The 12,164-nt window shown below is 38.7% G+C and overlaps 1 protein-coding gene across 5 annotated transcripts in view; it reads left to right on the top strand.

Annotated features, from left to right (window-relative positions):
• prkd1 (protein kinase D1) overlaps positions 1–12,164 on the top strand; it is a 68,496-nt gene that overhangs the window by 12,065 nt on the left and 44,267 nt on the right. For 4 of the 5 annotated variants that reach the window (XR_015852820.1, XM_088353913.1, XM_088353914.1 and 1 more), the window contains exon 1: positions 6,494–6,927. The exons of the other annotated variant lie outside the window; for it this stretch is intronic. Coding sequence is in view for 3 of the 4 variants with exons in the window: in XM_088353913.1 (XP_088210039.1) it covers positions 6,736–6,927 (192 nt within the window). In the remaining variant the exon portion in view is untranslated. Of the gene's footprint in view, positions 1–6,493; positions 6,928–12,164 lie in introns of those variants that run through there. 5 annotated transcript variants of the gene reach the window in all.

Raw genomic sequence — 12,164 nt, forward strand, 5'->3', positions numbered from 1 at the left:
TTATTATGGAAGTTTCATTATTAATGTGCTCGCACGTTGTCTGCTTGCCGTAGCTTAAGTGAATTTGTAAGCGCTGAAGATAATTGCAGTCGTGAACAGATGCCCCTGGTTTTTGTATTGTTTTGTTTACTGAATGCAGGTACGTGGGAAAGTTATGTTCATTGTTATTATGGAAGTTTCATTATTAATGTGCTCGCATGTTGTCTGCTTGCCGTAGCTTAAGTGAATTTGTAAGCGCTGAAGATAATTGCAGTCGTGAACAGATGCCCCTGATTTTTGTATTGTTTTGTTTACTGAATGCAGGTACGTGGGAAAGTTATGTTCATTGTTATTATGGAAGTTTCATTATTAATGTGCTCGCATGTTGTCTGCTTGCCGTAGCTTAAGTGAATTTGTAAGCGCTGAAGATAATTGCAGTCGTGAACAGATGCCCCTGATTTTTGTATTGTTTTGTTTACTGAATGCAGGTACGTGGGAAAGTTATGTTCATTGTTATTATGGAAGTTTCATTATTAATGTGCTCGCACGTTGTCTGCTTGCCGTAGCTTAGGTGAATTTGTAAGCGCTGAAGATAATTGCAGTCGTGAACAGATGCCCCTGGTTTTTGTATTGTTTTGTTTACTGAATGCAGGCAATAAACCCAGAGACTGTGAAACCTTGTGTTGTGCATGAAAGAGGGTCGCTACATATGTACAAAATCGGTTTTCCTCTTAAAATGTGGTGGGTGCGGCTTGTAATCAGGTGCGGCCTATAGTCCGGAATTTACGGTACACACGTATACCCACTGGGGAACGCAAAACTTTCCTCTGCGCCATGCGGGGTCCTTGAGGACTTTGGCGGATGGAGATTTTCGCATCAGGGTAACGCCTGTCCCCCCTTTTCTCCGAGACCCCGCCTGCGAGCCTCACCGGGATCCGGTTGAGTGCGACGTACACTCTGACAGATTTGACACCTTTTTCCCCTCCTTTCTCCGCGGGTGCTATTCCCGTCGCTGGTGTGTACGCGAAAGTGTTAAAAAAAAAAGGCGACACGCTAACTAAACATGTTTTGCGTTGTTGTGCAAATGTTTAGAGGCAAAGTTTGCCCACCAAGTCCGGGGACGGTACGGAAACTGTTTTGTGTGAATGAGGAGGAAGGCATAGTAGTTGTGGGTTAAACAAGGAAATGCATTCTCTCGGTTGCAGTGGTTCCTGTGTCTTTAAACCTATGACACCATCCCCTGATCTAAAACCTACATGTGGGCAAGGAAAAACTCAAAAACCTAGACATGAGGTAAATGAAGAAACCTATGACACCATCCCCTGATCTAAAACCTACATGTGGGCAAGGAAAACCTCAAAACCTCAACATGAGGTAATGGAAGAAATTTATGACACCATCCCTGATCTAAAACCTACATGTGGGCAAAGAAACCCTCAAAACCTCAACATGAGGTAATGGAAGAAACCTATTACACCATCCCCTGATCTAAAACCTACATGAGGGCAAGGGAAAACTCAAAAACCTCTACATGAGGTAAAGGAAGAATACTATGATACCATCCCCTGATCTAAAAAAGAGAGTCAAAGAGAGAGAGAGAGTCGAAGATATAAAAAGAGAGACAGAGAGGCAAGGAAAAACTCAACAACCTCAACATGAGGAAAATGAAGAAACCTATGACACCATCCCCTGATCTAAAACCTACATGAGGGCAAGGAAAAACTCAAAAACCTAGACATGAGGTAACTGAAGAAACCTATGACACCATCCCCTGATCTAAAACCTACATGTGGGCAAAGAAAACCTCAAAACCTCAACATGAGGTAATGGAAGAAACCTATGACACCATCCCCTGATCTAAAACCTACATGAGGGCAAGGGAAAACTCAAAAACCTTTACATGAGGTAAAGGAAGAATACTATGATACCATCCCCTGATCTAAAAAAGAGAGTCAAAGAGAGAGAGAGTCGGAGATATAAAAAGAGAGACAGAGAGGCAAGGAAAAACTCAACAACCTCAACATGAGGAAAATGAAGAATACTATGACACCATCCCCTGATCTAAAACCTACATGAGGGCTAGGAAACACTCAAAAACCTAGATATGAGGTAAATGAAGAAACTTATTACACCATCCCCTGATCTAAAACCTACATGAGGGCAAGGAAAAACTCAAAAACCTAGATATGAGGTAAATGAAGAAACTTATTACACCATCCCTGAGGGCAAGGAAAAACTCAAAAACTTCTACATGAGGAAAATGAAGAATACTATGACACCATCCCCTGATCTAAAAAAAGAGAGTCCGGACGAGTAAATGAATGACATAAAGCAGGGGTGTCAAACTCGTTTTAACTCAGGGGGGCCACACGATAGAACAAACATTCTGTCGGGGGCCGGACGAGTAGATTAAAGAGAAAGAAAAAGAGGGATAAAGCAATAGGAGAAAGAGGGAGAGAAAAGGAGAGAGGGCGGGACAAAGAAAGAAAAAGAGAGAGAGGGAGAGAGAGGGAGGAACAAAGATAAAAAGTTGTGAGAGAGGGGGAAAAGAAAGGGAGAGGAAAAAAGAAATCCGTAGAGAAATAGAAAAACAGAAGGAGAGAAAAAAGAAAAGGAAAAAAGGAAGTTAGAGCAAAAGAAGTTAAAAAGACACAGAAAGAGACAAAGAGCAACAAATGAAGAGAAAAAAAGAGACACAGAGAGTGAAAGAGACAGAGAGTGGGAGAAAAGGGGTAGAAAAAAAGAGAGAGAGAGAGAGAAAGAAAAAGAAATACAAGTACAGTGTCTTTGTTCGAGGCACCTGGGTTTGGCAACATCAAGTTGACAAATTTCAACCTGCAGCTTGTTTTTGTCTTGCGCTTCTCTGAGTGTTGTCTCGCGGGCCGGATTCAATACCTTAGTGGGCCTGATCTGGCCCGCGGGCCGCCTGTTTGACACCTGTGCCATAAAGAGTGTGTCCTAGCTGAAGGATGGGGGCCTTTCAGGAGGCTCACTAATAAATTTGTCATGATTACTGGTATGATGTACCTGTGCCCGCTCCTTTGGTGCCAAATGCCTCGGACTCTGATTGGCTCCCGGTCACTATTCAAACCACAGGTGTCAAACAGGCAGCCCAGGGGCCAGATCGGGCCCGCTAAGGGATTGAATCTGGTCCGCGAGACAACACTAAGAGAAGCGCAAGAGAAAAACAAGCTGCAGGTTGAAATATGTCAACTTGATGTTGCCAAACCCAGGTGCCTCTCACAAGGACACTGTACTTGTATTTATTTCTCTCTCTATCTCTTTCTTTTCCACCCCTTTTCTCCCACTCTGTCTCTGTCTCTTTCACTCTCTGTGTCTCTCTTTTTCTCTTCCTTTGTTGCTCTTTGCTCCTTCTCTCTCTGTGTCTTTTTAACTTCTTTTGCTCTAACTTCCTTTTTTTCTTTTCTCTCTTTCTCTCTTCATGCCCTTCATGCTTTCTTTTCTTTTTTCTCTACTTCTGTTTTTCTATTTCTCTACGGATTTCTTTTTTCCTCTCCCTTTCTTTCCCCCCTCTCTCATGACTTTTCATCTTTTGTTTCTCACGCTCTCTCCCTCTCTCTCTTTTTCTTTCTTTGTCCCGCCCTGTCTCCTTTTCCCTCCCTCTTTCGCTTATTTCTTTATCCCTCTTTTTCTTTCTCTTTAATCTACTAGTCCGGCCCCCGACAGAATGTTTGTTCCATCGTGTGGCCCTCGAGTTAAAATGAGTTTGACACCCTCGTCTATCTGTCACCTGTTGTCAGTCCTTCTGCAAACCTTAGTTTACGCTAGACTGTTTTCCCGCTTCGACCCATTTTCTGATCTGGACCGCGTTTTTTGCTCCGCTGTCCCGGCTACCAACAAAATTATGATTCGAAGATGTGAGATTTATGTTGGTTACCCCTTAGGTTTTATTTGTTCCCCCTACTAAGAGTTAATCCCTTGTAGTTTTTATCAACTCTGCATTTGTGGAAAAAAAAATCAAACAGCAGTTGAATTTATTCCCACTACAGTTAATTTAACTCAGGGCAAATCATGCAGACTGGAAATTGACAAAATTAGCATAAAAACCTCAATTTACATGATTGATTGAAACAATTCCTGAAGTGGTATGTTTGTAGTGTTTCTGTAGTAGTTTTGCAGTATTTCTGTAGTATTACTTTTGTAACTATAACTATAAACTATAAACTATCAAAATGACTTGGCTTGACTAGTAGTTCCGTAATATTTCTGTAGTAGTAATTTTGTTTCATACTATTAATGAAGTAGTATGTTTGTAGTGTTTCTGTAGTATTTTTTTAGGACTTACGCACCAGTATGATTGTAGTATTTCATTAGTAGTTTTGTAATGTTTCCGTAGTAGTATTTTTGTAGTATTTCATTAGTAGTTTTGCAGTATTTCTGTAGTAGTATTTTTGTTGCTATTTAAATATAAATTACTTAGCTTGACTAGTAGTTCCGTAATATTTCTGTAGTAGTATTTTTTTTTCATACTATTAATGAAATAGTATGTTTGTAGTGTTTCTGTAGTATTTTTTTAGGACTTACGCACCAGTATGATTGTAGTATTTCATTAGTAGTTTTGTAATGTTTCTGTAGTAGTATTTTTGTAGTATTTCATTAGTAGTTTTGCAGTATTTCTGTAGTAGTATTTTTGTAGCTATTTAAATATAAATGACTTGGCTTGACTAGTAGTTCCGTAATATTTCTGTGGTAGTATTTTTGTTCTATACTTTTACTGAAGTAGTATGTTTGTAGTGTTTCTGTAGTATTTTTGTAGGACTTACGTAGCAGTATGTTTGTAGTATTTCGTTAGTAGTTTTGCAGTATTTTTGTAGTAGTATTTTTGTTGCTATTTAAATAAAAATGACTTGGCTTGACTAGTAGTTCCGTAATATTTCTGTAGTAGTACTTTTGTTTCATACTATTAATGAAGTAGTGTGTTTGTAGTGTTTCTGTAGTATTTTTGTAGGTCTTACGTAGCAGTATGTTTGTAGTATTTCATTTAGTAGTTTTGTAATGTTTCTGTAGTAGTATTTTTGTAGTATTTCATTAGTAGTTTTGCAGTATTTCTGTACTAGTATTTTTGTAGCTATTTAAATAAACATGACTTGGCTTGACTAGTAGTTCCGTAATATTTCTGTAGTAGTATTTTTTTTTCATACTATTAATGAAGTAGTATGTTTGTAGTGTTTCTGTAGTATTTTTTGAGGACTTACTTAGCAGTATGTTTGTAGTATTTCGTTAGTAGTTTTGCAGTATTTTTGTAGTAGTATTTTTGTTTTATACCATTACAGAAGTAGTATGTTTGTAGTGTTTCTGTAGTGTTTTTGTCGCATTTTATCAGTAGTTTTGTAATATTTCTGTTGTAGTATTTTAGTTTTATACTTTTACTGAAGTAGTATGTTTGTAGTATTTATGTAATAGTATTTTTGTAGCTATACAAATCAACATGACTTGACCTGACAAATCCTTATTTTAACTAAATGTACCTGTAATTTAATTTGTATGTAACGAACACAATTACATGTTTTGTATCCTGATTACGTAACAAGATACATGTATTCCGTTCAGGGTTGGGTAGGGTTACTTTAACTTGATTACTTTCAATTACTTTTGGATTACTCCAATACCAAATAGGCTAATAAAAGACAAAAGAAACTAAATATGGATAAAATGACTCAATTTTGTGCCGGCTTGGGGAGTAACGGAATACATGGAACGCCAAAAATGATGTCGGCAAGCTCTTTGGATTGATTTTCATTTTGTTTCTGTCGCATTTTATGTTTGTTTTGCCGGAGATCAAAGAGATCAAAGCCAGGAGAGAAAGCTTACCACGTGTTGTGAGTCATCGTTTTATTCATATTTAGTTTCTTTTGTCTTTTATTAGCATATTTGGTATTGGAGTAATCCAAAAGTAATTGAAAGTAATCCAGTTAAAGTAACCCTACCCAACCCTGATTCCATTACCCTCCAAGCCTGCTTACTCTATGCTTCTTCTCACTCCTTTCTGAATATGTCTTTTGTTTTCTTCTACTTCGTTTTATGATTTATGTAGCTTCCTTATTTTTCCTTTTCCCATTTTTCCATCTTTTCATTTCCAGAAAATTTCTGACAATCAGAAAGCCTTGCACTGCTTGTGACAACAAAAACAACTAGATAGATTGATCGATTTCTCACTAAACATGACATTTATTTTTTTTCACAAAAATTCAAATTTCTCGTCTAATTGATTATTTTTAACATAAGAATCCTTTACACGGTTATATTCATTGAAATAATGAGACTTTTTAAGACGAATTAATCACTGCGCTAGCTTTAGCCTTTGTTGCTAAGCCCGTAACTCCTCCCTCGCGGTTGGCTGCACCTCTCCGACACGTGACTCCATGGGTCCAATAGGAGCAACGTGCGGGTGGGCTGCTGTCACCATGGCAACCTCGGTAACTTTCTCTTGTTTTCCGGCAAACTTGTGCGCCCTTTGTACGCACAATCGTGTCACATGATGATGATGATGATGACCGCCATCATGAGAAGCAACACTCTCCCCCTTCCTCCTCCCTTTCCATCCACTTTCCTCCTCCTCTTTTCCCTCCGAGTCCGGCGGTCTGCCTCTCCGGTTTTGTCGTTCCTATTTGGAACTTCTGACGTCCAAAGCCCACCTCCTCCCCTTCCTCTTAACCCCCTCCATTTACTCCTCCCGCTTGTTCCTTTTCCCTCCTCGGCGGTCGCCTATCTGGCTCCGGATCCTTTCGCTCCGGCATGAGTGCGCCTCCGCTTATTCGCACTCCCAGCCCGCTCTCCTTCCCTGGGGGGCCACCGGGAGGAGGGGGAGGTGGCACGCTGTCTTTCCACATCCAGATCGGTCTTAGCCGGGAACCGGTCCTCCTGGACTCGGCGGACGTGAGTCTGGCGCAAGTGCGCGAGGTCGCCTGCTCTATCGTGGACCAAAAGGTAAGACCAGAAAGCGTGACATTAATCATAAAATATACAAGTTTTCATATGTTTTCCACCCGAAACGTGTGTTATAAATCATCACATTAACGGGCAGTATTTACATATAAGCTAGCAAAGATGCTAAGAAGTACGGTACAAACTTCCTTATAAGCCGAAACTTTTCAAACAATCACGTTAAAGACGCCCATAAAGTAAACTAACCTACATTTTGACATAAGTTGAATTTAAAAGTGTGAAACCACAATTTACAAACGGTAATTACCGTTTAAAAATGCTATTACACTTTTAAGCTAAAAACGGCTAGCAAAGATGCTAACAAGTGGTTAGTTTTGGCACAAAACTTTTCAACCGATCATGTTACAGACGCCCATAAAGTAAAGTAACCTACATTTTGATATAAGTTGAATTTAAAAGTGTGAAACCAAAATTTACAAACTGTTTTACCGTTTAAAAATACCATTACACTTTTCACCGAAGCTAAAAACGGCTAGCAAAGATGCTAACAAGTACCGTACAAACTTCCTAGCCGAAACTTTTCAACCAATCATGTTAAAGACGCCCATAAAGTAAACTAACCTACATTTTAATATAAGTTGAATTTAAAAATGTGAAACCACAATTTACAAACTGTTTTACCGTTAACAGATACTATTACACTTTAAAGCTAAAAACGGCTAGCAAAGATGCTAACGAGTTCCGTACAAACTTCTTAGCCGAAACTTTTCAAACAATCCCGTTAAAGACGCCCATAAAGTAAACTAACCTACATTTTGATACAAGTTGAATTTAAAAGTATGAAACCACAATTTACAAACTGTTTTTACCGTTAACATATAATATTACACTTTTAAACTATAAACGGCTAGCAAAGATGCTAACGAAAACCCTACAAACTTCCTTATGAGCCGAAACTTTTCATCCAATCATGTTACAGACGCCCATTAAGTAAACTAACCTACATTTTGATATAAGTGGAATTTAAAAGTGTGAAACCTCAATTTAAAAACTGTTTTTACCGTTTACAGATACTATTACACTTCACGGAAGCTAAAAACGGCTAGCAAAGATGCTAACGAGTACTATACAAACTTCCTAATGAGCCGAAACTTTTCAAACAATCCCGTTAAAGACGCCCATAAAGTAAACTAACCTACATATTGATATAATGTCATGATTACCCAAGTGGAGTCACCTGGGGTAATCATGTGGCGCGCTGGAATGTGCTTCCTGATTGGTCAATGCTCCCCTTTTAAACTCGTTACGCGGAGAACTCCTTGTCGGAGGATTCACATCTGTACCCCGTATGACGCTCCCGATTACCTGTGCCTTGTTTACCTGATTCTCTCTGCCTGCCTCCGATCCGACCTGCTCCGTCCCAAGCTACGATCATCTCTTCAGTCCCGGTAAACTCAACCTGCTTCCGTCCCACGCTACGATTGGCTACGTCGTCCGAAGTTTCCCGCTAACCCTTGTGCTTCCCCAAATAAAAGACTTGTAACGAACGCTCTGGGGTCCCCTGCTCTGTTCTGGTAATCCTTGTGACATATAAGTTGAATTTAAAAGTGTAAAACCAAAATTTACAAACGGTTTCACCTTTTACAGATACTTTTAAACTTTTAAGCTAAAAACGGTTAGCAAAGATGCTTAAAAGTGGTTAGTTATGGCGCAAAACTTTTCAAACAATCATGTTACAGACGCCCATATAGTAAACTAACCTGCATTTTGATATAAGTTGAATTTAAAAGTGTGAAACCAAAATTTACAAACTGTTTTTACCGTTTAAAAATACTATTACACTTTTAACGGAAGCTAAAAACGGCTAGCAAAGATGCTAACGAGTGGTTAGTTATGGCGCAAAACTTTTCAACCAATCATGTTACAGACGCCCATAAAGTAAACTAACTTACATTTTTATATAAGTTGAATTTAAAAGTGTGAAACCACAATTTACAAACTGTTTTTACCGTTTACAAATACTATTACACTTTTAACGGAAGCTAAAAACGGCTAGCAAAGATGCTAACAAGTGGTTAGTCATGGCGCAAAACTTTTCAACCAATCACGTTAAGGTACGCTAACGTACTTCCTAACCAGGTTTGGGCATGTTACTACAAAAAGTAATTAGTTATAATTACTACTTCTTCCCAGAACTGAGTAAAAGTAGCTAGTGACCAAGGAAAGAGAGCATTTTCGTTACTTTATGTCAAATAATTTGAAATTTTCCAAGCAGTATTCGAGTCAGTTGAATAGAGAAGAACAAGCAGTTAGTTATGTTATAAAACCTTGTATTTACCCTACACTTGAAGTGTAACAAAAATAATGAGTAAACAAGACCATTAAATAAACAATATAAAGTGAGTTTCACTCTATAATGAATCATTAATTCTAGTGAGACAACTGCTCAAGTAGACATATGCAACTGTTAGCGGTGATCAAACATAGAGTAAAAGATGAAGACTGAAGCTGCTATTTAATTTGTAAATACTGTAATACTTTGAAAAATACTATTACGGAATATTATGACAGTAATACTACATTTATATACTAAAAAAATAAAGAATGGAAATACGACAAAAATACTACATCTATACTATAGAAATGCTACTACTATGGAAATAATACTGCAAAAAAATCTACAAAAATACAGCCCTTTGAGACTTTTTGTGATTAAGGGCTAAACAGTTCAACAATAGAACATGTGTTTAACACAGCAGTATAAATCAAACTCTTGCAACATGAGACAACCGGTCAAGTAGAAATCTCCAACCGCACTTCAAATATTTTGTTCACAACAAAAGTCAACAGTAAAACAGTATGAATTGACTACCCAATCCCTTCTCTCTATCTCTCTCACTTCCTCCCCTCTCTCTCTCTCTCTCTCTCTCTCTCTCTCTCTCTCTCTCTCTCTCTCTCTCTCTCTCTCTCTCTCTCTCTCTCTCTCTCCCTGTCTCTGAGATACCTGACAAGCAGTAGTTTTGGAACAATTATAGTTTAAAGACACAGAAACCACTGAAAAAGAATCCTAAACTAGTTTCCCCAAATGAGATGTTAAGTATTGTGATATTACGGTAGGACATTCTCCATCATGTGACATCATCATGCACGCATTGTTTTGTGTTATTGTAGATGGCTGCCGCAATAGGTTGAATGAGAACAGTTTTCACATTCGCGTGTTGTTGGTGAAGAAATATACCAAAATGCTGATCGCGTCACAGTTGCCATGACGCCCAATTGGCCCGGCCCGTGTGGCGCCAACTGCAGCTCATTAACAGATTGGCTTTCCGTCTTTTTAAGCTCAGTGCGCTCTCTCTTACTTTGTCAGTCCGTCAACGAACCTCTGCCCAAGAAGACGTGGGTTCTGACTCGGTCCTGTTTCCCTGTTGGTATTTCCAGTCCGGTATTGTTCCCGTTTATTTTTGTCCTGTTTAATATCGGTTTCTAGTTTCGTTACCGTCTATTGTTGTCCTGTTTATTATTCTCTCCAGTTTTTGTTACCGACTTGTTTGTCCTGTTAATTTTCGATATCTTGTTTCATTATCTATCCTGTTTGTCTGTCCTGTCTTGTCCGGTATTGACCCCATCTGTCTGATATCAACTCGGGCAATTGGAATCGATTTCGTCGGTCTCTGGCTTCCTGTCTTTCCACACCAGACCACTGTCTAACGTGCATGACTCCCCATTTCTCGAAAATAAAAGGCTTGTGTGAGAACGTCACGCGTTTGGGTCCTGATCCTGTTCTGGCTCCTGACAAACCGAGGATGTCCAGCTCCTTTATGCTGATTTTACTAGACAAAGTAACGCGCCACTTTTGACCCTCAGTAACGGTAACGGTGTTGTAACGACGGAAAAAGTCATTAGTAACGCCCTTATGGCGTTATTTTAAATGGTGTTAACCTAACACTCTTGCTAACTAACGTTGAATTTAAAAGTGTGAATCCACAATTTACATACTGGTCTATCAATGTTGACCGTTTACGGATACTATTACACTTTTAAAGGAAGCTAAAAGCGGCTAGCAAAGATGCTAACACAATTTACAGACTGGTCTATCAATGTTGACCGTTTACAGATGCTATTACACTTTTAAAGGAAGCTAAAAGCGGCTAGCAAAGATGCTAACACAATTTACATACTGTTCTATCAATGTTGACCGTTTCCAGATGCTATTACACTTTTAAAGGAAGCTAAAAGCGGCTAGCAAAGATGCTAACACAATTTACAGACTGGTCTATCACTGTTGACCGTTTCCAGATGCTATTACACTTTTAAAGGAAGCTAAAAGCGGCTAACAAAGATGCTAACAGAATTTACAGACTGGTCTATCAATGTTCACCGTTTCCAGATGCTATTACACTTTTAAAGGAAGCTAAAAGCGGCTAGCAAAGATGCTAAAACAATTTACATACTGTTCTATCAATGTTGACCGTTTCCAGATGCTATTACACTTTTAAAGAAAGCTAAAAGCGGCTAGCAAAGATGCTAACACGATTTACAGACTGATCTATCAATGTTGACCGTTTCCAGATGCTATTACACTTTTAAAGGAAGCTAAAAGCGGCTAGCAAAGATGCTAACACGATTTACAGACTGGTCTATCAATGTTGACCGTTTACAGATACTATTACACTTTTAAAGGAAGCTAAAAGCGGCTAGCAAAGATGCTAAAACAATTTACATACTGTTCTATCAATGTTGACCGTTTCCAGATGCTATTACACTTTTAAAGGAAGCTAAAAGCGGCTAGCAAAGATGCTAACACGATTTACAGACTGGTCTATCAATGTTGACCGTTTACAGATACTATTACACTTTTAAAGGAAGCTAAAACAGCTAGCAAAGATGCTAACACAATTTACAGACTGGTCTATCAATGTTGACTGTTTACAGATACTATTACACTTTTAAAGGAAGCTAAAAGCGGCTAGCAAAGATGCTAACACAATTTACAGACTGGTCTATCAATGTTGACCGTTTACAGATGCTATTACGCTTTTAAAGGAAGCTAAAGCGGCTAGCAAAGATGCTAACACGATTCAACGACTGGTCTATCAATGTTGACCGTTTACAGATACTATTACACTTTTAAAGGAAGCTAAAAAAGGCTAGCAAAGATGCTAACAAGTGTTAGTTATGGCACAAAACTTTTCAACCCACCACGTTACAGACGGCGTTTACGTAAGCTAAGAAACATGCTAACAAATGTTGAACCCACAAATTCCAGACTGCGCCCTGTA

The sequence above is a fragment of the Urocampus carinirostris genome, chromosome 15, assembly GCF_059441175.1.
Source record: "Urocampus carinirostris isolate Australia breed hairy pipefish chromosome 15, RoL_Ucar_1.0, whole genome shotgun sequence".
In the NCBI taxonomy this organism is placed as follows: Eukaryota; Metazoa; Chordata; class Actinopteri; order Syngnathiformes; family Syngnathidae; genus Urocampus; species Urocampus carinirostris.